A 25,713-nucleotide genomic window follows, 5' to 3' on the forward strand; every position below is an offset into this window, starting at 1 on the left:
CCAGGAATTTCTAAGAACAGAGACATCATTAGCATTTATGTGCAAAAACCTGAAGTGTGGATCCCATGTTGCATTGACAATTAAAAAACTTCCAAAAGAAAAGACAGTTTTTCAGATTAGTTCTGCCTGCCTTGATGAATTTCCACCAAATAATGAGGAATGTGTGATTTACTATACATTAAGCAGTCACACGTTGGAAATCACCTGCTCAGGTAACAAACCTTCCGATGCCGACTGTATGTACGTCTCACAGTCAGTTTGTGATGCATCATTGAGTCGATCTTAAGTCGTTTTTTTAATAACCTGAGATGTTTGAGTCCAGAGAATTGAAATGTTCCTCATTGTGAACCGTTCTAAACTTGGTCTTCTCTTCTGGATCCACAGACTCTGTCAGGCTGGAGAACGGATCCAGTCGGTGTTCAGGCAGGCTGGAGGTGAAGTCCAACAACTCGTGGTCCTCCGTGTGTGAAGATGACTTTGACCTGCTGGATGCAGAGGTGGTCTGTAGGGAGCTGGGCTGTGGGGCTCCTTCAGTCCTCCAGGGGGCGCTCTATGGAGAAGCAGAAGCTCCCATATTGAGCAGAGAGTTTCTCTGTGAAGGTCATGAGTCTGTTCTTCTGGACTGTGGAAGCTCATGGAGGAAAACAAAAGCCTGTCCACCTGACAAAGCTGTTGGACTCACCTGCTCAGGTACAGCTGCCAGTTAGTGAATGTAGGCGTGTTTCTGTAACATGTTCAATCTCACTGGGAGCTGATGGATCAATAAGCACAGACAGAACTTTTTGTGACATTTACGCCACTATAGAAATGTCTAGAACACCTGTGCAGGTACATCAATCAGTAAAAGTTTGATTGAAAGTCATCTCAAGCTCTGTTTGCACCGGGCATGTGACCCATATTCACTCACTGGTCATTACCAAATCCAAGTCTCTGATTGGTCAAAGTTTGAGCTGGTTGCAACGTGAGTTCATAGGTCCTGTGGTTTGTTCATGGAACCTAAAAACGGTGATAGAAACTTGCATAGCTAAGTGTGAATGTGAGAGTTTTGAACCAGAAGCCCTAAATGCACGTTTACATTGACTTTTCATTGGAAGTGGCTGCTTAAACGCGTTACTGAGGCCGATGTGAACGGAGCTTTAGGGAAGTGGACGGGTGGAGGGAAGCTCCTCCCACTTTGACAAAGCAGCAGTTTTTGCACTTCCTTGTGTGCTAGCAAGACAGCATTTGCTACAGATTGAAGGTCAGATCTTGACCTGGTTTTGTTTCCATGTTTCTCAAACAATCTTTGATTTCTTGGCTTCTTTCAGTTCCTGTGAGACTGATGGGATCGAGTCGTTGTTCTGGTGAACTCCAGCTGAAAAAAGGAGGAGAATGGAGAGCTGTTGATGGCCAGGGATTTGTAAGAACAGAGACATCATTAGCATCTGTGTGCAAGAACCTGAAGTGTGGATCCTACATTTTATCGACAATTAAACAACTACCAAGAGAAAAGCCAGTTTTCTGGATTGTTTCTTACTGCTCATATACATTTCCACAAAATATTGAGGAATGTGTCTCTTACGATACAATGAGCATCTACACGTTGGAAATCACCTGCTTAGGTAACAAACCTTCTGATGCCGACTGTATGTACGTCTCACAGTCAGTTTGTGATGCATCATTGAGTCAATCTTAAGTCGTTTTTTTTAGTAACCTGAGATGTTTGAGTCCAGAGAATTGAAATATTCCTCATTGTGAACCGTTCTAAACTTGGTCTTCTCTTCTGGATCCACAGACTCTGTCAGGCTGGAGAACGGATCCAGTCAGTGTTCAGGCAGGCTGGAGGTGAAGTCCAACAACTGGTGGTCCTCCGTGTGTGAAGATGACTTTGACCTGCTGGATGCAGAGGTGGTCTGTAGGGAGCTGGGCTGTGGGGCTCCTTCAGTCCTCCAGGGGGCGCTCTATGGAGAAGCAGAAGCTCCCATATTGAGCAGAGAGTTTCTCTGTGAAGGTCATGAGTCTGTTCTTCTGGACTGTGGAAGCTCATGGAGGAAAACAAAAGCCTGTCCACCTGACAAAGCTGTTGGACTCACCTGCTCAGGTACAGCTGCCAGTTAGTGAATGTAGGCGTGTTTCTGTAACACGTTCAATCTCACTGGGAGCTGATGGATCAATAAGCACAGACGGAACTTTTTGTGACATTTACGCCACTATAGAAATGTCTAGAACAGATTGAAGGTCAGATCTTGACCTGGTTTTGTTTCCATGTTTCTCAAACAATCTTTGATTTCTTGGGTTCTTTCAGATCCTCTGAGACTGATGGGATCGAGTCGTTGTTCTGGTGAACTCCAGGTGAAAACAGGAGGAGAATGGAGAGCTGTTGATGCACCGATATATCGAATAAGACAGGAAACATTGGCATATGTGTGTAAGAAGCTGAAGTGTGGATCCCACATTGCATCGACAAATAAACAACTTCCAAGAGAACAGCCAGTTTTCCCGGTTGGTCCTTTCTGCTTAGATAAATTTCCTCAAAATATTGAGGAATGTGTGTATTACGATACAATGAGCAGCCAGACGATGGAAATCACCTGCTCAGGTAACAAACCTTCTGATGCTGACTGTATGTACGTCTCACTGTCAGTTTGTGATGCGTCATTGAGTCGATCTTAAGTCGTTTTTTTAGTAACCTGAGATGTTTGAGTCCAGAGAATTGAAATGTTCCTCATTGTGAACCGTTCTAAACTTGGTCTTCTCTTCTGGATCCACAGACTCTGTCAGGCTGGAGAACGGATCCAGTCGGTGTTCAGGCAGGCTGGAGGTGAAGTCCAACAACTCGTGGTCCTCCGTGTGTGAAGATGACTTTGACCTGCTGGATGCAGAGGTGGTCTGTAGGGAGCTGGGCTGTGGGGCTCCTTCAGTCCTCCAGGGGGCGCTCTATGGAGAAGCAGAAGCTCCAAAGTGGAACAAAGAGTTTCTCTGTAAAGGTCATGAGTCTTCTCTCCTGGACTGCAACCACGCCAGACTAGAGAGAAGCTCCTCATCGGACAAAGTTGTTGACCTCACCTGTTCAGGTGGAGGAGGAGCCACAGCTTTAAACTGGTATCAGGTGTAATCATTCATCAATAACGTATCTGTTTGTGTCTACATGAAGGAATCATCCGCCTGGAGGGAGACGTCAGTCACTGTGCTGGAACACTGGAGATGTTTTACGGTGGAGAATGGGGACCAGTAGCTGCTTCTAACTGGAGCCGGGACTCCGCCTCTGCAGTGTGCGCTCAGCTGGGTTGTGGTTCTGCTCTGTCTACTAGAAGCAAAGACAACTTCCTGAACAGATCAGTGTGGTGGATCCAGCCTCCGTGTGGCCCATCACTGGAAGACTGTGATATTATGCGTTGGGATGATCAAAGCCAATCTACTCTTGAAATAATCTGTTCAGGTAAAACCAAACACCAACCTCATTATTTTACTGATCATGTCCCATTTTGCTGCAACACTCTGTAATTCTAGAATTTACTGATCCAGATCAGCCCCAAGTGTGTCAGGAAAGATGAAAACCTTCAGAAAATAGACTGACTGGGCCTAAGAACTTTATTTTGATAGTGAACAGGAAGTTGTGGGTTCAGATACCAACAAATTCTCCTTTTTTCATTACGTTTAACAAACACTATGATCACTCCAGACACCCAGGTTTTGTTTGATATAAGAAACGTTCAGTCCCCGTAGATGCACACAGGCCATTGGGAGATTAATAAAAACATTAGGATTATTTTTCCAAAAAAAGTTCCAATTCCTGAAGAATCAAATGTCCAATATGACTCAGCAGAAATCCTCTGTTTCAGTCTCTGTGGTCGGTTTGATGATCCGTTGGGTTGTGGTCTCGGTGGGTTTGATGGCGATGATCCTCGTCACCTGCTTCTACGCCACGGTACTGAACACACAACCTGCACGGCAAATACAGGACCTGAAGTATTTTATAGTGATGGTGAATTGTTGTCTTTTAGAAAACCAGACGGAGAACACGAGAGGAACCGAGACGTTCCTGATGGTTCTGGTTCTGGAGGCTGTACAGAGGAGAGGACTGCAGTGTGAAGGAAAGAATGAAGAGTCCAGGCTGCAGCTGTAGAACTCTGCATTACATTACCAATAGATTCAATAAGCATCAATATTAACATTTGACCCCAAACAATATTAAAGATGAAACTAATGAGTAAAGTAGCTCATTTATAGAAAATGTCATTGTCATTCTTGCTCATGTAATCCTAATTTTCTACAAAGAGAATGAGGTGAGCGTTGGATGCAGATGTTGTACAAAAGCTGTGAAGTAAAAAGCGCTTTCATCCACCAGATTCATGCTTTAAAAGTTGGAGCAAATTATTTTGGAATGATACCTACTTTATTGTTGATTAACTCACTCCAGGTTTAATGGGTCACGTTTATAAATCCGGTCTACAACCGGAACCGTTCCTTGGTGACATCGAGGCCTGTGGAGGATTTATATCACAATGTCAACTGATCTTCCAGCAAGCACCCAGGTACTATCAGTCGGATCACAGCAAAATAACTTTAATCATTAATTCCCTACGGAATAAAGCTCTGCAATGGGCCCAATTATTCATAGCCTCCGATCCCATCTCCCATTTATCATATGATCGTTTCATTAATGAATTTCGTCTCATGTTTGACCAACCCCGTAAAAAAGAAGAAGCCACACGACGATTACTGAACATAAAAGGGCGTAATCGATCAGTCAGCGATCATGTGAACGACTTTAAAATTTTAGCTGTGGAAGCAGGATGGCCCAATATTGCATTAAAGGGCATTTTCTATCAATCCCTCAACGAAAACATCAAAGACTATCTCTGCTCACAACCTGAAGCTCGAACTTTAGAAGAACTTTTGTCTGCGGCTCTCCATTCAGATATCCGTCTTCGTGAACGCCAAAATGAAAATAATCAATTCCCTTGTAAGACCTTCACTAACGTCAGCTACTGCTGATTCTGCTCCCGAAGAAAATATGAAAATAGGACATTCAAAGTTAACTGAAGAAGAACGTCGCAGACGCCGTGAAGAAGGTTCCTGCTTTTACTACGGAAACAAAGGCCACCTTGTACTACAATGCCCCCTGCGTTTAAACACCAGGGCGCCCCGCTAAAATACAGGCCGCGGGCGGGCCACTCTGTAAATAACACACAGAACAATTTCTTATTTTTTCCTGTCTGCTTTCAGTCCAAAATTCATGATTTACGAGCCCTCATTGACTCCGGTGCCGAGCAAAGCCTTATCGATCAGCAACTTGTCTCTAAATTGTCTCTGCTCACAGAACCCCTGGAAGTACCCATCGAAGCCTCTCCCGTATCACCCACCGCACCAAACCCCTCCTTCTCATCTCATCCGGTAATCACAGAGAATCGATTCAGTTCCTCATTACTCCACCCACTCATACCCCCATCGTGCTGGGGTTCTCCTGGTTAAAGCTTCATAACCCTCAGTTTAATTGGTCTCTACGTACTATTGTTAATTGGAGTGCTTACTGCGTGGCCAATTGCCTCCAGTCTGCCATCCCCGCTGTATCATTTTCTGACCATGATGAATCCTGTAAGGTGGATCTCTTTAAAATCCCTTCCTCTTAAAAGCCGTTTTGGTAAAACCAAGGCTAGCGCTCTACCACCTCATCACCCGTATGACTGCTCAATCAATCTGGAACGTACCACCACCACTATTCTGCCCTCCACCTGTGTCGTGGGGAACCTCACTTGGGACGTTGAAACCAGGATTCTCCAAGCCCAAGGTGAGGAAACTAATCACCCACCTTGTCCCAGTGGTACCTTGTTTGTCCCCTCTCGTCTTAGGTCAGAAGTGATCTTGTGGGGACACTCTTCCAAAGTATCTTGCCATGGAGGAGTACACCGGACCCTCAATCTCATCCAGAGGAGATTTTTCTGGCCTTAGATGGAAAGGGACGTCCGGGAGTATGTCTCCGCCTGCTCTATATGTGCTCGCTCTAAATCTTTCGCCTCTGCTCCCGCTGGAATCCTTCATCCCCAGTCCACTCCTAACCATCCTTGGTCTCATCTGGCTGTTGACTTTATTACCGGTTTACCTCCATCTCAAGGTAACACAGTTATTTTCACCATCATTGACCGTTTCTCCAAAATGGCTCACTTCATTCCGTTGCCTCAATTACCTACAGCCACTGAAACTGCTCACGTCTTAGTTAACAAAGTATTCCGGCATCATGGCATACCTTCTGACATCGTTTATGACCATGGCCCTCAATTCATTTCTCAAGTCTGGAAGGCCTTCTGTTCAGCCTTGGGGGCCAGGAACTGGAGGCGGCTCTTTGCTGCCTGGCAGCACAGAACCCACAGGACTGGTCCCAATTCCTTGTCTGGATTGAGTATGCTCACAATACTCATCCATCCTCTGCCACTTGGGTGTCTCCGTTTGAGGCCGCCCTCAGGTACTCACCACCTTTGTTTCCGTCACAGGAATTCGATCTGGCGGTGCCCTCAGTCCAACACCACCTCCAACGCATCTGGCGTCAAACCAGGGCTACTCTCCTCCGCACCAAGGAGAGCAACTGCCGCATCGCCAATCGCCACAGGGTGGTGGGACCCAAATACCAGCCTGGTCAGAGGGTCTGGCTCTCGACACGGAACATTCCCATCCAAGCTTCATCACGAAAACTGGCTCCCCGGTTCATCGTACCCTACGTGATCGACAGGATTATCAATCCTACCTGCATCCGTCTCCATTTACCCAAGGCTCTCAAGGGACACCCTTCGTTTCATATCTCCCAAATCAAGCAAGTTCAGGACAGTCCTCTGTTCCCGCTGTCCACTTCCCCGCCATCCGCCCGTATCATCGATGGCGCCCCTGCCTTCACTGTTAGCCGGGTTTTGGATGTCCGGCGCTGGGGTCGTGGATTTGAGTTCCTGGTCGACTGGAAGGGTTACGGTCTTCTGGTTGTTCTATGATGTTGAAGTGATCTCCCGCTCTCTCATTTAGGATCCATCCCCAATCAAGGACTTCTACCAGGCCCACCCAGATCGCCGTCCTGGACCACCTGGAGGCGGTCGTTGAGGGGCGGGGGTACTGTCATGGTGCCTCTGTCAGCTCTCCCATCCAGCCACGCCACGAGCCACGGTCGTATCCTCCGGTCACGTCACGAGCCACGGACAAACCTCCAGTCACGCCACGAGTCATCATCCGATCTCCTACAACGCCAACTATCACTCTGGACCAAGAAAAATAAAACATTCTTACTCACCCACCTACTCCCCTATGTTTTCCTTCCGGGTTCCAGCGTCTGGGTCTGTCTCGTCGAGCTAGCCATGACATATAAATTACAACAAATCCACATTTCCAAGAAAAATACCCTTTTATTTCATTATAAATCCACGTAATTGTATCTATGAAAGCATAAAATCCCAGATTTGCACATTGTTGTGTTTTTTTTCCGTGGTGTGATAGTTTGTTTTGTTATATTTAAAGTAAATCATGGGTTTCAAACAATCGAAGACTGTAAGGTGTATGTCACACACAAACACAGACACTGTCAAACAGCAAAGAAGGAGGGAGGGGGAGGCAGGAGAGGGACAGCGCGAGTTCTGCTGGCCACGTCTTCATCTGTTCCACACATGAGAAACCACCTCAATAGCCAGCTGGAAGAGGTTTTTACCATTTATGGTCAAGTTCTTCAGTCTTTGTGCTTGTGCAGTTTCCAGAGTCAAACAGACCATCAGATTCAGCATCAAATGCAGAGCTTCACATGTGCCACCGGAGCTCCTCAAGGCTCCGTTCTTGGCACACGAGAGAGAATAAATCCACCCATGGACGTAGAAACACGCATTGCTTCAAGATTTTCTAGTGTCACCCAGAGCCAGAAGGGTTCCATCAAGATACTGGAGAATATATTATTTGTTGGAGAAAATGAAGAGAGATGAAATGAGAACAAACTCATGACTAAAGTGCCGCAGGAGTTCACTGTTTGACAGTTTTTTTATTACTGATGCTCTGAGACAAGACTCTGACAGTGAGCTGTTTATGTGGTTTTTCTTCTCAGTAGAAGGCCCAACTTCTCTTTCAGTGCTAAGAGTAAAAACAGGGTTTGATTAGGGATGTCTGTGCGCCCTGTCATTGAAATAATGCTGTCATAATACTGTGACCCTTTGGCATATGACTATAGTGGGGAAAGAGGAGAGCGGCGCCACCAAATGTCCAGCAGAACATCCTGAAAGCTTCCAGAAAACCCATCAGTACATTCCAGGAGCAGATTCCAACTGTCAGGTTTCAGGAACTGGATCTCTGGGAAATCCTCCAGAACTGAGAGCTCCTCTAGAACCGGGCCATTCTTCTGTAAAAAGCCCCGGTGAAGCAGCGCCGAACACCAGCAGGCTTGGAGGCCCGACCTGCGTCCCACATGTCCGTCCCAGCGGCATGGAGGCTTCTGCGTAACCACTGCTATTGTAGATGTCCCCCTTCAGGTGTCACTCTGGAGGTTCCAGCAGGCGCACCACGGCGAGTAGACGGGTCCAGAAACTGATCACCAGAACGGGTGGACGGCCGCATGTCCACCTGCAGATGCAAAAGACGCAGAGATGCATCGGTTTGGATGCAATACTATCAGATTTACACAATTCATGTTTCAAAAACACTTTAAACAACTAAACATCTTTAATCCACTGATGACACAGAATCACACTTTCAGGAGGTCCATTCCTAGTTTTTCAGTTGTATGTGTGTGTGTGTGTGGGGGGGGGCAACGTTTTAGTTAGAAGAAGTCAGAAAACAATGTGATGCAGAACAGACAAAATTAAAGGAGGAGGTCCATCATCCAGCTAACAGAGGGATGGGGGGAGAATAAACCTTAAAGAGAAGAGAAGCAAAGAAAAGAGTAGAAGGTCTGACTGGAAGAAATGAGGACAGTAGATGATGGAGCTCCAGCAATCTGCATCCTGAGGGGCATCATCATGCTGCCTGCTGACCCCATAAGCAGAAATGATGTTGTTTACCAAAGCAGGGTGGTTTTTACAGAATACTTAGAGAAATGGAGGCTCTGGCTCCCCTGATGGCTCCTGCCCATCCTCCATCTCATCTTCTCCATGAGCTTAAGCTCTTCGGCTGCATGTTTCCACCATCTCTGCCCTCAGGAGGTTCTCCTGGAGCTTCTCTGGTGGGCAGGTGAGGGCTCAGCCTCTCACCTCCACTAAAGTCAGGAAGTCATGCTGGATTCATGAACAACAAAGTTGAGGTTCTAGCTTTGTTCTGAACATTGTTTTTCTTATTTCCTGTTCTGCCCAGGTGCTCCTAGAATGCTCTAGAATGTTCCTGAATGGAATAACAGGAACAGGAAACCCCACAGCACTGAAGCCCACAACAGGTGAGGAGGAAGGGCAGCGCTGACCAGCCCGGCCCCCACATAAAATACAGAGTGGCTCCGCCCAACACAAAACTAACAAAAGACCAATATGAAACCTAAGATTTAAGGTATGTCCAAAGCATGTGTGAAACCGTTTTAGCCCTTTATTGTGCATCTTTAGATTTTTTATGTGGCTCCTTCATAGAGGAACTTAACCCCTGACCCTTTTCTGTATCCATGCTGAAGTGAGCCACACCAGAGCACATCTGTAAATAAACCCAGACGTTCACCTGAGTTCCCACCTGCCAAAGGAAGCGGACGGCCCAGACTCTGAAGCGGATCACATGACTGCACCACAGTTTGAAGGGAATGAACAGCATTCTGACTCTCATGTCAGAATGCTATTCATTGACTTCAGCTCCGCCTTCAATACAGTCATCCCCCAGCAGCTCATCCACAAGCTAGACCAACTCTGACTCAACACCTCCCTGTGTAACTGGCTGCTGGACTTTCTGACAGGGAGACCACAGGCAGTTCATGTCGGAAACAACACCTCCAGCACCATCACCATGAACACAGGGGTCCCCCAAGGATGTGTGCTGAGCCCCCTTCTCTTCACTCTGCTGACTCACGACTGCACCCCAACATCAAGCTCCAACCTCTTCATCAAGTTTGAGGATGACACAACAGTGGTGGTCTTATCAACAACAACGATGAGACCTCCTACAGGAGGGAGGTGAGGCTGGCGATGTGGTGCAAAGACAATAATCTCCACCTGAATGTGGAGAAGACAAAGGAGATGGTTGTGGACTTCAGGAGAACTCCCACCCAGCACGCTCCACTGATCGTCAATGGTGCTGCTGTGGAAAGGGTGAGCTGCACCAAGTTCCTGGGGGGGCACATCTCCGACGTCCTGTCTTGGAACCACAACACTGCATCACTGGCCTAGAAAGCCCAAAAAACGCCTGTACTTCCCTACTCAAACTGAAGAGGGCCAGAGACCCCCCATCGTGCAGACCTTCTATAGGGGGGGCATCAAGAGCATCCTGACCAGCTGCATCACAGTGTGGTATGGAGCCTGCACCGCGTCCTGCCGGAAGACTCTGCAGCACATTGTAAAAACACCTGAGAAGATCGTTGGTGTCCCTCTCACTGGCCTCTTGGACATTTATTACCCCCGCCTCACCCGCAAAGCCATCAGGATTGCAGGGGACCCCCCCACACCCAACCAGAGACACTTCAACCTGCTGCCATCAGGGAGGAGGCTGCAAAGTCTGCAGGCCAGAACCAGCAGACTAAAACACAGTTTCCTCCATCAGGCGATAAGGACACTCAACTCCCTCCCTGCCCTCCCCCCTCTGCCCGCTCCCCTCCCTGCTACAAACTCACACTGAAAAACTTTCATACCTGTTCAGAACATCATCTTCACCAAAGACTGCCTTCACAGACTCATCTACTTACTGTTAGCACTGTTGTCATTTCAAACTGTCACTTTAACATCTCATTGCTCTTTACTGTTTAGATTGCTGTTATTCTTCTCATTATAATTGTTATTTTATTTTATTATTTTATAATCTGCTTGCACTGGGGGGGCGAGAGGAAAGTCATTTCATCTGTGCTGTATGCTACGTGTATGCAGCATACTTGACACTAAAGCTGACTTTGACTTTGATAAGAAAAAGGTCACTTCTTATGGCGCCACAGCTTTCAGTGGATGGTCAGAATGAAACCGTCACCTGCTTTAACAGGAAAGTACTTTCAAACACGGAGGAGCAGGAAGTTATTAAAACTACTCATTTAGTTAGCAGCATACAAGATTTGCTGCTCAGCACAAACAGATGTCCAAATTCAGAGTTTAGGAGTCGGGCTTCCATGCATGTGAGGAGGCTTGAGCCCCTATAGGAACATATATTATTCATGCTTGGCTCTGCTCAGCACGGAGACGCCTGCTGGCTCAGTTTCATCGTCATTTGCTGCTTGAAAGGTTTAACTTTTCTTCACCAACAACAGTTTAAACTCCTCACCTGAGTTTAAATAAAAGTTAACAACAGCAGGGTTGGGCGTTTTCCTGGTAGCATGCTGACAACATGACCGCATTGTCTATTCCTGATTCTTCCTCCTGCATAGATTAGTACATCAGACGGAGAGTTGGCCGTATGAAATCTCTGCAGTGCCTCGGGCAACCTGGTTGTTGCTGGTGTCTCCGTCCGTCTGATGTTTGTGCAGCTTTCTGACCAGAGGCCGCTGAGGCTCCTCCAGCAGCTGCAGACTGTCACTCCTACTCTGTCCATAAAGTCCATATAATGAGGCGCTAACCTGGTTTGTGAGATGCTTTATTGAGGATCGTCTTGCATATGCAAAGCTTAATCATCTCAATTAAATGTCATTCAGTCAAGATCAGAGAGGTCCTTCAGTCTGCAGCAAAGCCAGCTAATTAGCCTGATCTGAAGTATTTTAAAGACAAACCGATAAGCAGATGTCCTAAATCTCACCAGAATTCACAGCAAGGCCGTCACCTACATGAGATCCCATCAGAACACAGAGCTTTCATGTCTTTAGAGTGCCGTAGCTGGAATCTGGTCCATGATCCTCCTTTAGAACCTCTGCATGTAACCCTCGGATCTCAGAGGAACACGGATTTGGTTTCAGCCTCCTGCACATCTCTGTTCACACAGGAACCCAGAAGACGATGTTCGTTTTTATTTGGCGATACAGCAGACCGATGCTGCATGTGAAAAAAATGAAAATCCTATTCAAGAAAAATTCAAATTCTGCAGCAAAAAAAAACAAAAAAAAACACCCAACACTATTTCCTGAGGCCGACTGTCGTCTCTCAGCTCGCAGGATCTTTATGTCCGATTTCCTCCAGAGCCTGTTTCTGTCCGTCCCCCCCTCTCCTTTGTGACAGTCCCCCCCATCTTCTGTCTTTGGGGGCTTTGTGACTCATCTGTGCTTCACTTCTCCACCATTTCGCTGCTCAATTTGGGCTTTTCTGCCCAACCTTCGGAACTGACTCTGACTTCTGTCTCCATCCTCACCGTTGGGACATTTCTTTTTCTTTTACCTGACCAAAAGGTCCATCTGTTTTTTCTGCCACATCAGCCCAAAGATATTTTTTTATGTTTATGTTTTCTAATACATTAGGAGGACGCTCCTTCAGTAAACCTAGAAACTAAACAGGAGACATGTGATCATGCATGTCAAAGTAAACCTCAGTGGAAAAAAGAGAAATGTCTGTGACTAAACAGCCTTAGCAAAGGCTGGTCATCCCTTCAGATGTGGTTTAAATACACCAAGATTGATTAAACCCTCCAGGCGACTGAATGACTTTTTACTTTTTCCCCATTTGGCCCATTTTTCTGTTTCAGGTTATTCCCAGATTTCAGATCCATTCCTGTATTATTCCATAAACGCTCCAGAACAGATTCCTGGTTGGTGCAGGACTCTGGTCCAGGGGGTTCCATGGTGTTATGGAACTTTCTGGGTCTGTGGAGTCCCACAAGGCTGAGTTTTAGTCCCAGTTTCATTCTTATTCATATATCTAATGATTGGTTGCTGATCTTTGATTGTTTTAGTGGTTTCTGAAGCTAAATCTGATCCAAAAATGCTAAAGCTACTTGGATGTGAGTTCTTTCTGTTGGCACAAACGGGTGATGCAGAGCAAGCGAGCAATCATGGCCTTCTTGGCGTTCTCAAGAACAACTTAAGCAACAACAAAGATGGCTCCAAAGCGGGCACTGACAGCTGAGGACATCGACGGGGTCAAAAGGTCGCCTGGCTTCATAGCAGAGATCTTTGCTGTGAAAATGCAGCAGAACGCTTTCCTGCAATCCACGGAAAAGGTTAAAAACCCAGAGCGCAGAAAGGAACCGGCATCTACTCCACCTGGACAGCAGAAAGGCGGAGCTAAATTCCAGATTCAACTCAAGTTCAAGTCAAGAAGAACAGTGAGAACCTGGAGGACTAAACTGAGAGACATCTGTCTGACAGAACCGACTCTCACACTGAAGGGATTCAGATGATCACCTGGATGGACGCTCCTCTCATGTGACAACGATAAAACACTGATCCTGACAGCAACTGATATGTCAAGCGGTCTCACTAACGATCGATATGATCCTCCATCTTCGACTGAAAAGACAGACACTGAAGTCCACTTTAACGGCAGGAGATCAAAGAGAACTCAAGTCTTTACTCCACCTTTCATAGAACCTGTAGCCAGTCTGCTTCAACAGTGAAACAGACTTTGAACTGAAATAAAACGACATATTTCAGCAGAAAAACCAAAGTGGGGCGTCCAGATGTGGACACCAGACGACGCTGTCGTTGGCTTCCTATTCACAGCGTCCGATTGACGAGGGCACTAAAGGAACATTCCACTGCATTTTTCACACTAAGAGCACCTCAGACCAGGTCCTGTTTGCAAACCGCTGGACCCGCTCTGAGGTGGACTCAGTGCAAACAATGCGATAAAATCATCCTATTTCACTTTTCACAAATCAGAGGAAGGTTTCACAAATCAGAAACTGCGTTTAATGTGTTCTTTACTATCTAAATCACAATTCAATCCAGGTTTGATCAGTCCAGGTCCTGTGGTTTTTGTACAGGACCCGGTTCTAGGTGGTCTTAGTGTGACAGATGCAGTGGAATGTTCCTTCAGTGCCTTCGCCAATCGGACGCTGTGAATAGGAAGCTAACTTCAGCGCCGTGGACACCAGGACGACTGAAAATCTCTCTGATAATCTTCTTCAAGTAGAAAAAAAGAATATAAAAAGATTTTAAAATGTGTACAGAACTGCTGCATGTCTGGATCCATCTAAAGACTGGATGGAAGAACATCTGGTTTGTATGTGTGTACATATGACCTTTAACCTCAGAGGGAGTCATGATTTTCTATACACATCTACAGAAAATATTTAACAGAAAAAAAGGACATTCATGACACATTTTAAGAAAGTTTTAAAATTTTCATAAAAAAAATTATCCAATTATACGACGTAGAAGCAGAAAAAAGGCTGGTCAGAAGTCTTTTGTAGGAAAAAAAAATTAAACTAAAACCAAAAACTGGGAATGAAATTTAAACATAAAAGAACATATCAGGTGATTTTCTCAGAAAGAGAAGGAATTCATTTAGTTCCAATCCACTGAAAAACTATAAATATTATATAGATGGAATTTTTTCAATAATATAATAAAGGATACTCATAGTCTAAATTTTTTGTTGAAATTAAAACGTTTATTAACTATTTTTTAAGACATGGATGTAAAGATCTCCTTTAAATAAACCCTCTTTTCCCAGCAGAAGGTTGTGATGTTCTTTATCTTCCATTGTGGGCTTCACCACAGAATGTGAGAGACAAGGTCCTTGTGTTTTTCCCCGGATACATGAGGATAAAAATAAAAGCTGCCCTTCACACAGCAGCCAGCAGGTGTCAGCGTGACTCCGTGACACGGCTCCCCGGGTCTGAATGACCCCTCATGGTTTCCCTGAACCCAGACGACGGTCTCAGCTCTCCTCCCCCACCATGTAAGGAGCTCCGTGGGGGTGGGACGGAGGCCGGGTGACACGCGTTCCAGTGCAGATGAAAAAACGGATATATTTACACCGACTTTAGTGAGAGACGGTTCCTGTTCTGTGAAGCAGCAGAAACCGGCCTAGCGTTGGACTGAAACAGAATTAGACAAACCTTAACGATGAAAATTTACATTTTGATGCCAAAGTGAATAAAAATGAAACCATTTCTGCAGAATGTGTGATGGATATGCAAGTTTTAGAGGTAAAACCTGAACAAACAAAATAATGAAAATGAATAGAAAGGGTCCACGTGCCATCTAGAAGACCCCCAAAAGCCTCATGTCCGTCTTTCGCCCAGCTTTGTTTTGTGAGATATGGACGATCCTGATGGGATTTTGTGGGAAGCCGAGTCCTGCTGACCGACAAACAGCAGCTCGGTTCTTTGGGATTGAAGAACAAATATGTGCTGAGAGATTATTTGCTTCTGCGGTGGATATTAAACCTGCAACAAATGGCCAACAGGCCGGCAGGAGCGGCGGAGATTGCCTCTTTCACAGGAAGATGATTGTGTAAGTGTGTGTTTGGGGGTGTGAGAGGAAAGACATGCATGACAGTGTGTGTGTGTGTGTGTGTGTGTGTGTTCAGACCAGAGGAAGATTATTAGAACCAGGAGAGGCAAGAAGATCTGTAAATAAATCAGCAAAGCAGGAGAGGACTGATGGGAATGAAATCTGCTGAAGTCAAGCGTTCATCCTCAGTCTTTCCTCTGATCCCAGCTGCTGTGTATTGCAAAAGACCTCTTACATCACTTCCTGTTTGGTTGTTAAGCTGACTTCCTTGAAGGAGTTCTTTTGAGACATTGTTGCTTGTTTTTGCTAAACTACTTAAAGACCTACTCTGATAAAACTGGTGTTTTTGGTGTTTTTAACATGTTTTTGTGGCATTTTTCTGATGATGGAGGATAAATATTAAGAGAATTAAGCAAAAAACTGTATTTCTGCCGTCTGCAGCATGGACGTATAAAAAATGTACTCAAACATTTTCTCTCTACGGGTTCACTAAGCGGTCTACCACTTTGATATTTCCTGCAGGAGACCTGCGTGTCCCGTACAGGTTTGATTATTCCTCAGCCGAAGACAGCCCACCACATCCACCCATAAGGGTAGTTGGGACTAAAGCTATGTCCACACCGCCCCTTTGCAACAAACGATCAAACGGACACTTCCTATGAGAAACGTAAACTGGTGTAAACCAGAGTTTTGGGCTTCTGGGTTTGAAACTCGCATTCAGGCGTAGCTAAGCAGGTTAGTCTGACCGTTTCTATGTCATACATACCAAACACCTGGACAGTTAACACGGGTTCCTTGTTAGACCAAGTCAAACTCTGATCAATCAAGGACTCAGATTTGGTAGCGATGTAATTATTTGGTTTATCTGGTCAACTGAGACACAGCGACGACCCTGACGATGTCTGCGTTTATGTCCAAATAAAGATAAACTAAGGCCACTCACCTGACATGATGGTAATCCAAATCCACCATTGCTGAGACGCTAGCAATCAATCAAACTGTATCCATATAGCGAGATCTGCACTGCTTTGACATTTTGCCTCGTAGGCGGTGGACATGCGCAGGTGAACAGTGGAAAAAGAATGAAGAAGACCCTCCCTGTTTGTTCAGTGTGAACACCATGGATTAATTGGGCTTTCAAGAACCTGCGTCAAATTCCCGGTGTGTACGTGTTTTATGGCTTTACCCAGAAGAAGATGCGGCTGTGAGAGACCTGACCAGGTGTTTCCTCACCAATGACAGGAGCTGCTCCTCGCAGGAAAGTGGAGTTTTGGCTCCAGGCACCAGAAACAGTTGTAGTAGAAAAAAAAGAAGGGAGGTGGAGACTGGTGGGGTTTGACTGACAGTTTCTTGTGTGTTATTGGGAAATTGCATCATCGTCATGGGTGTGATTTAGGTCCACCACAGTAGTCCCTCGAAGAGAAGCTCCTCCCACCCCCTCAGCTGACGACGACGACGGCTTATTTACACATCCTCCTGCACAACAGAAGGAGTTAGATCCTGGAGGTCAGGGAAACGTCGGCAGCTTTCTCGTCTTTTCTTACCTTGGCCTGCATTGGAGGAGGATGGAGGCAGAGCCAGGATGTTGGCTCCTCCCCCTCCCCCTCCATTGGTTTGGGAGCAGACGTTGGCCTGGCGCGCGGCGGCTTTCTGCTTGTAATGGTTGCTGTGCAGCTTGTACTTCATTAGGAGGATGAAGATGAAGACGAGCACCGAGGCCACAATGATCCCCCCAATGATGATGATCATGGTGCCGCCCAAGAACTGGTGGGAAAGGCAGAAAAAAAAAGTATCTGAAAGTTCATTCAACGCTGAGTCACGAACCTCAACAAGAAAAGGAGTTCTAGTAAAAGATGAACATAGGAGCATCTTTCTGACAGAAGTTCAGTGATTCTTAGTGTTTTGAATTTGAGGTAAAAATATTAGAACATGAACAAATGTAAAATGAACATCTTCTGATTTTCTGCTTCAGTGATCAGAAACAGCAGCCATCATGATGATGTGCTAACAAGCATCCACCTTTTTGCTTTATTCTTCAGATGTTATTACGGTTAAGATCATATATTTACATTTCAGAAAAACTATAAGGCTTAACTGCTTGTTATTATTATTTGAGTTGATTTTTTTTGCTTTGCAACTCAACTGTTTTCTCTCCCTGAGGGTCCTGAGATGGATCCCAGAAATAAAATTATTTTAAGTTAATAAAGATTTGTTTTTCCTCTCTTTTGTATTTTCTTCATTGCAGCTGTTTATCTTCAGAGGCATTGCTTAATCGAGACCATTGACTTTATATGAAAACTAGATTGAGTGACCCCTCCTCCCTGGCGTTCCAAACAGGAAGTACCTGCAAAATCCATAGACTTCTATAGAGAAATATCAGCTGTTAATCAGTCATTCTTTTGGTCAGAAGAACCGTTCTGGATCTGATTCCATTTTATTAACATATTCTAAATAATCTTTCATTTTTTTCATGACATTGCTTTTCTATAGTTTAAGCTATTCAAGACAGAAACTGACCAATCAGTTGCCTCAACAAAAGTAGTTGGAGCCTGCTGGCCCCACGTCCAATGTTGAAAAAGTTTGACACATTTCGTGTAGCCAGCTTTTAACTGGTAGGGGTGTTTCTATCAAGCAAGGGTTGATCCAGATTGGTGAGAGTGGTTGCCATAGAAGCGATGACTCAGACCGACTCGGACCAATCACTGCTCACGGTCGAAATGGCGGTGTCCGTATTCTGAGTTTGATTTGGTTGAAGCCAGATGTAAACCTTGTTCCATGGATGACATCACAATCGACTGATTGGACAGAACTTTGAATCCTATTTAACTCCATGTAACTACAGGAAACGGTGCAGCTGAAATGTGCGGCCGCCTCACAAAGCGTTTTCACCTCTTTGAAGGTGGTACATTATTGTTACCTGATCATTACCTGTATCAGGTGTTGTCACTGAACCACAAGGTGGAACTTACTTTGTCTTTCCTGATTCCTACTTTTCATAAACTGTCTCCTCTAGTTTCTGATTGGTTGAGACGCTTTGATCCAGGTATTGAGCCGATCTTGAAGACCAGGATAAACAAAAGCTAGGAGGTCAAAGGAGACCCGGATGGATGGAATGACTCCAGCTCTTCTTAGACACTGACCTGGTCCCGAATGGAGTGACAGTGTCCGTACTCAGAGTCGGTGCTGAAAGACACGCAGCCCACCAGCTTGGTGCCGGTCAGTGTGGTGATGCCGTCGTCGTACACGGCCAGGACGCACAGCTCATAGTCCCGCGCCGACGCCAGGTCGCTCAGCAGGAAGTACTTGTGGTTGGCTGGGATCATCCTGAGGAGCAGACAGAATAATAATAATAATATTAATAAACTTTGTTTGTATAGCACCTTTCCAGATAAAAATCACAAAGTGCTTCACAGTACAACACGATAAAACAACAGTAAAACACAGTAAAAACACATGTTAAAAAGAAATTAAGAAAAAGCTATTTTAAAAAGATATGTTTTTAGCTGCTTTTTAAAAGAAAACACTGAGTCCACAGATCTGAGGCTGAGAGGAAGAGAGTTCCAGAGGGATGGGGCCACTGCGGCAAAGGCTCTGTCTCCTTTAGTCTTTAAACGGGTTCTCTTAACAGCCAGCAGACCCTGGTCTCATGACCTCAGTGACCTGCTGGGAGTGTATGGCTGCACCAGGTCTTTTATGTAGACTGGTGCTTGGTCATTAAGAGCTCTGTATGTTAAGACCAGTTTCACTCTTCTGACTGTCTTTTGGTTGTGATGGTTTGATGGCAGAGTGCAGGTAAACAGGATTCAGGAGCTCAGCCCCGACTCCACACAGGAAACAGTTCACTCGGCTGTCAGAGGTCATGTGACCAAAGAAGGCGGGATCAAACACACTGCTGCCTCATTTATGCCGTGGACAGAAACCATCCTAAGCAGCAGCTTAAAGCTGTTCTCCAAACTAAGCCTGAATGTGTCAGAGCAGTAAGTTTTCTTCTGTCAGACCGCCACAAACTCATAAGGAAAAGCTTTTTGCTGTTTGCGGGTCAAACTGACCCAAGAGTAACCAGAACCCAAAATACCAGGATCAAATGCAACACTGTCAGGAAATTCTGACTTTTTTTTTTTTTTACAAGCGGCAGTTGTATCCGTTTTTTTTAATTTTTATTTCTTTGGGGGATGGTTTTGACCATTAACGTTTTGACGGATGAATAAATAAAACCAACTTTATTCATAAAGCACTTGTCTGATCGAAACGCTGTATAGTCCACAAGGAGCTGAAACGTATTTTAAAACAAAGCTCCACAAACAAATGAAATTATTCTGACAAAAGAAACACAGAAACACAATAAAACTAGAAAAGAAACGGACAAAAACGCAGAAATGTAAAACCGAAATCAGGGAGAATTTAAAGCTATATTTAAAGAAGATGAAATGTTGCACATTTATCATAAAAGTACATATTCCTTTAGAATGTAAGCAACCAACATGTGCGCTTTTAAACTTTGCCTGATACTTTTACTGAAGTTATGGTGTTTATTTTTTCTTTGTAATCTTAAATCAAAGAACATATCCTGAGAATGTTTTTTTTTGAAAGACACGACAGGAAGGGGTTTCATTGGAACACCAGGATCAACTGTAGGATCAACCGTAGGATCAACTGTAGGATCAACTGTAGGATCAACTGTAGGTTTAACTGTGTTTCAGCTTCTACTCGGAACCATTTTCCATGTTTGCAGTGAAACAGAAGCTCCCACAAAGGGCGGCAGTTATTTTTTCGATTTGTGCTGAAGAGGAAGATGAGAGGTCATCTGATGATGTCATAAAAAGGGGGGAGGAGAGTTCTCCAGCAACAGCAGAGATTGAAGTTGAAGTAGAAAATTGGAGAACAAAGTGAAAGGATAACCAAAGGACGGGAATCAGAGGGATTCAAAACACACAGAAGGTGAGAGGATGGAGCAAAGAAGATGAGGAGGAGGAGGAGGAGGAGGAGGAGGAGGAGGAGGAGGAGGAGACACAAGATACCAAACAATTGAAGCAGGAAGAGGAAGGCACAGAGGAGTCAGGAAAAGACGTGGAACCAACCTATCTGCATCAGGATGACAGACCTACAAGACTGACCTATGGGGACTCATCAATAACTGCAGCTACAGGTAACATAGAAGCACATGGATGATCCCTGAGGGGGGGGTTTATAGAACATTTGAGTGAAAGGATCCATTTCATCCATCCCTCCAGGTAAACTCTCTCATACTTGAACATGGGTTTTACAGGATGAGTTATTATTGTACAGATCAAATTCATACAAGAAAAAAGAAAAAAAGGAGTCAAAAGTAAAGCAGATCTGTGTGACGGAAACATATTGTTACATAATCGACATGATCTTCTCCTGTCCTCACCTTACACTTTTTTTTTTACTGCTGATACCTATATTGTACACTTTAAAATCATGTGTTTCACTTTAAAGATTTGTGAAAATGTGAACTAATTAGGTTGTCTGTTTTAATTCATTTGATCTAATTTTATTATATTTACTGTTGTTTATTATGTATTTAGAAAATTTATATGAAAATTCTGTGATTTTAGTCTGTGAATTCTCTTATTTATGGGTTTGGTCTGTTTGCGAACATGCATGTATGTATGTGTGTGTGTGTGTGTGTGTAGGTGTGTGTGTGTGTGTGTGTATGTATGTATGTATACAAAAACATATAAACAAACAAACAAATAAACACATGTATTGATCTGTGGGGACATGGCTGCAACTAAAAAGAAAAACCATCAATAAAGAACAGAAGCTTCACTTATTAAGTCTTTATAAACTAGAACTTTCAACATAAAAGACATATTGAAGGAGATCAGCTGTGAGTCACCAATGATGTTTTTTTAGTCGTTACACACAAAAAAGTAGAAATAAATTTAGTTTAAAAACATTCGAAAACAATTGTTGATCAATGTTCGTTATCAAATTTAATATTTTTTAAATTTAATATTAGAATTCCATCCATCCACCTACCCATCGATCCATCCATCCATCCATCCATCCGTCCGTCCGTCCGTCCGTCCGTCCGTCCATCCATCCATCCATCCATCCATCCATCCGTCCGTCCATCCATCCATCCATCCATCCATCCATCCATCCATCCATCATCCATCGATCCATCCATCCTTGGATCCATTCGTCCATCCATCCATCCATCCACCTACCCATCGATCCATCCATCCATCCATCCGTCCATCCATCCATCCATCCATCCATCCATCCATCCATCCATCCATCCATCCATCCATCCATCCATCCACCCACCCACCCACCCATCCCTCCCTCCCTCCCTCTCTCCCTCTATCCATCCATCCATCCTTCCATCCATCCATCTTTTCATCCATCCATCCACCCATCCCTCCCTCCCTCCCTCCCTCCCTCTATCCATCCATCCATCCTTCCATCCATCCATCTTTTCATCCATCCATCCATCCATCCATCCATCATCCATCCATCCATCCATCCTTTGATCCATCCATCCATCCATCCATCCATCCATCCATCCATCCATCCATCCACCCATCCCTCCATCCATCCATCCATCCATCCTTTGATCCATCCATCCATCCATTCATCCATCCATCCATCCATTCATCCATCCATCCATCCATCCATCCATCCATCCATCCATCCATCCATCCATCCTTCCATCCATCCATCTTTTCATCCATCCATCCATCCATCCATCCTTTGATCCATCCATCCATCCACCCACCCACCAACTATTCAGTGACGGGCAGTAAGGTTGATGCTGGTGAGAATGTGACTCCTCTGAAGTCAGATTTATGATGATAAAACGGAATATTTCATTGTTTATCCAACAGCATTTAACTGGTAATTCTTTGTGTCTCAACATTTCTCTTTCAATGATACTTACACCAACAAATACACAAACATCTGGACAGAGCATCCTTCTGGTGTCTGAGTGATTCATATTCACAGTAAACACATTAAATACATCACATTTCAGTTGTGTGCAACTTAAATTAAGTTTGATCTTCATTAGAATATCTTGCTTTTATATGTTTTTTTATTCAAAATTGTATGACTGACATTTGCATCAAAAGCAAATAATGTATTAAATAGTAATACATTGCAATGAATCAGTTTATACTAAGGAGTAATATTCCAACAAATAATCTGAAATAAATATTATAAACTACAAATCACACTAATAACACACTAGAATAAATGTAACTGCAGCACTAAGAACAGAAACACTAACTAAAACCTAATCTTTGTGGCCTTCCTGATGCAAGCTTGTCAATAACGTCATCATATGAAATCTGCTCCCCCCTGAATGATTGATACTAACAACAGCAGGTTAGTGAGTTGCTCCTGAGACATTGGTGATCTCAGGTATGACTTGATCAACTGGAGTTTTGAAAAGCTAACAGCAGCAGCAGCAACATGCTACCATCACAGCTTATTTAACATTATGAACTAATATACAACAATAAAACACAACAAAAACTTTGTGTTACAGCAGAGCAGACAGACACACGAATCATAACTAATGTTACAAGTTAAGGCAGAGCAAACATTTAAGAATAAATATCTTAAAAATGACGTTATTTGCAATATTTGGGCCTACTTCAGTTTTGGTCATGATAGACCAAACAAGAGATTTTTCCTCTGCAACGTTGTTGTTGTTGTAGGGCAGGTAGCATTCGAATTTAGAAAACGTGCATCTAGCTATGTGATAATACCCTTTTCTTTGTCTCTTTTCTCCTCTTCTTCTCTTTTCTTTCTAAATTGGGCACCAGCTTTGACCTTTTTTCTCCATATTTCAGATGTTTTTGCATTTAGCATAAATGTCCTGACATAGGTATCAAGTCTGTCGACTAAACCAACTGTCATCTAAGTGAAGAATTTTTTTTGTTTTCCCATTTTTTATTTGGGCATTTCACACAAAAATAACCAAAGAAGCATGATTTTTTTTATACCTTTTTTATACCCGCAGCCCCCCGTTCGTCAAACATTTCCAGCAGGAGCGCGTGCAGCTGCACCCAGGGGCGCCAATTCGCTACATGGCGGCGCAATTTTTATTTTTATTTTTTCATCAAGCACTGAGCCGCGGCCCGCGAACGTTGCCCCCCTGGAAGAAGATCCAGCCAGGTTTGCGCATGCGTTTTGTGCTCCGTGCTCACCTCTCAGCCTGCACCCTTCACCCCGCGTACCCTCCATTCTCCTTCTTCACCCCGCGCCCCCTCCCTTCTCCTTCTCACACACATTTGCGTCTACTTCTCAAAGACAGGTGGGAGCGCAGCTGCGGGGCGGGGGCGCCGCCAGGTTTCAGGCTGTTACAAACTCTGTGATATAAGTAAACCAATAGTGGTGCATAAAGTATTTTACAAGAGCTGAGCCGCTGGCGCCGCCCCTCCGTCATTTTTCCGCCCCGGGCGATCGCCCGTATGGCCCGTGCCTAAAACCGCTACTGAGTGGGATGATGGCCGTTTTGAATGTGCACTTTGAAAAGCTTCAACTTGTTAATAAAGGAGACAATTTGTGTCAGATCAGGAAGTTTTTCATTTTCTCCGGGATACGTTTTGTTCTTTTCTGCCATGACCAATGTTACTTCTTCCAAAAGCTCATAATAATAAACATCGTGACACTATTCTGTTCAGTAAAAAGTAAGAATCTTCCAGTTCTTCCAGAAACGTCCTGTGTTTATCTGTATACTCTGAATTTCACCATTTTCACCATGAGGGTAACAGTCTGCACGCACATCAATCTGTATCTATGTGTTCCGGCATTGGGCGTAACCCGCGCAAATGATTGGCGGTCACGTATGTGTCGGGAGCAGTATCAAACACACACTGCCAAATTACTTTTATTATTAATTATTTATTTTTAATACCTTCTGATGGTTTGAGTGTGGTTTAAGAGGGAAAAAATTATGAAATGAGGCACAGTATATGAAAAATATGACGAGACGCAAAGAGCCGCACGCTCATTGGCCAAGAGCCGCATGCGGCTCGAGAGCCGCGTGTTCGCCACCCCTGGTTTAGAGTAACCAACCTATGAAACATGTTTTTGGCCTGTGGGAGGACGCCAGAGAAAACCCACACGTGAGAACATGCAAACTGCACACATGCAGATAATTCACAGCAGGGATTCGAACCAGGGCCCTCCTGCTGTGAGGCACAGAGGGCCCTGGTCCACTGTGCACTTCTGAGAGCCTTTATTGATTCTGAACTCTGAATTTACACACAGGAGGAGGTGGCAGCAGCTGATCCTGAACATTTTCTTCCTTTTCTGATGTAAATCTGAATCTCTCGGCTTTGCAGGAAACTAAAAAATCCCACTGGAGTTTGGAGAAAAACCACGTGAGCGACGTTCTTTCATGGCCTCTACCTTCAGAATCCTGCAGTGGGCTGCTGCCTGTTCCCAATGAAAGAGAGGACGGCGTGTGGAACAAGCGCCGTCCTCCACCAAACACTTGGTCACGCAGACCACTGTTGGATCTGCCCTCAACCTCTGGGTGGAGCTACAGAGAATCCTAACGGCTCCGGATGTGTTTGGAAATTTAAATTAACCCCATCGAGAGATGAGGCCTCAGATAAAAACACTGAACTGAGCTCAGTGAAGCAGTAATGAAAGCCGCAACAAATCTGAGATCAAAAACGTTGAATTTTTAAAGCAGATTAACTTTAATAAAGAGATTAAAATGAAAACAGAGTTTGAGTTTATTAATATGTAAAAAAAAACAACAAGAGCAGCTGATGTTTCATCTTTACAGCCTTGTGTTTCACCACGAATAACTGAATACCATCAAGCACAAACATACAGCTCCGGCCTAAACACAACCCCCCCCCCAGACACCAGCAGGATGATCCACCTTCCTTCCAGTCAGACATAAAAAGTAGCTTTTTATTGGTCCACTATTTAATCTTTTTTCCAAATCACTTCATTCAATTTGGCAAAAATGTGCAAGAAGTTTCAAGATGAGATTATTATTTTGGTTTTACAGGAGGGGGGTGGGTGGGGTCTGACAGTTTCAGGCTGCAAAACCTCAGTTGTAAAGTAAAGTGTGATCAAACCCATATCATGACCCTTCCACCGCTGGTCCTGACCTTCTGTTTGTCTCTGCTTTTTGCTAGTGTATGTGAGGTTCCTGTGGCTGTGGAGGTTTTCCGTGTGTCTCCTTTATCCTGAATAATGTTCTGGTGCTGGAAGTGCCGAGGTTCCTTTGACCCAAACACGGTTTTTAACCCCTAAAGCAGCAGGAAAGGCCTCAGCGGTCCATCACT

General features: G+C 44.5%; 2 protein-coding genes across 3 annotated transcripts in view; one reads left to right on the top strand and one right to left on the bottom strand.

Moving 5' to 3' along the window:
* Window positions 1–1,567: 1,567 nt before the first annotated feature.
* On the top strand, window positions 1,568–4,460 carry LOC110016277 (scavenger receptor cysteine-rich type 1 protein M130-like). The gene is made up of 7 exons (XM_023961816.1): window positions 1,568–1,601; window positions 1,775–2,080; window positions 2,285–2,578; window positions 2,751–3,053; window positions 3,134–3,418; window positions 3,822–3,907; window positions 3,984–4,460. The coding sequence occupies exons 1-7, from the start codon at window positions 1,568–1,570 to the stop codon at window positions 4,023–4,025; spliced, it is 1,350 nt and encodes a 449-aa protein (XP_023817584.1). The 3' UTR covers window positions 4,026–4,460.
* Window positions 4,461–7,344: 2,884 nt separating this feature from the next.
* The window catches only part of LOC101172994 (leucine-rich repeat and fibronectin type III domain-containing protein 1-like protein), a 275,228-nt gene continuing 256,859 nt past the window's right edge, over window positions 7,345–25,713 (bottom strand). For both annotated transcript variants that reach the window (XM_004075203.4, XM_023961321.1), the window contains 4 exons: window positions 18,568–18,751; window positions 16,972–17,191; window positions 16,661–16,903; window positions 7,345–8,559 (listed from right to left, as the gene is read on the bottom strand). In XM_004075203.4, the coding sequence (XP_004075251.1) occupies window positions 16,785–16,903; window positions 16,972–17,191; window positions 18,568–18,751 (523 nt within the window). In that variant the 3' untranslated portion in view covers window positions 7,345–8,559; window positions 16,661–16,784. The remainder of the gene's footprint in view (window positions 8,560–16,660; window positions 16,904–16,971; window positions 17,192–18,567; window positions 18,752–25,713) is intronic.

This window comes from Oryzias latipes, chromosome 13 (assembly GCF_002234675.1).
Source record: "Oryzias latipes chromosome 13, ASM223467v1".
Lineage (NCBI taxonomy): Eukaryota > Metazoa > Chordata > Actinopteri > Beloniformes > Adrianichthyidae > Oryzias > Oryzias latipes.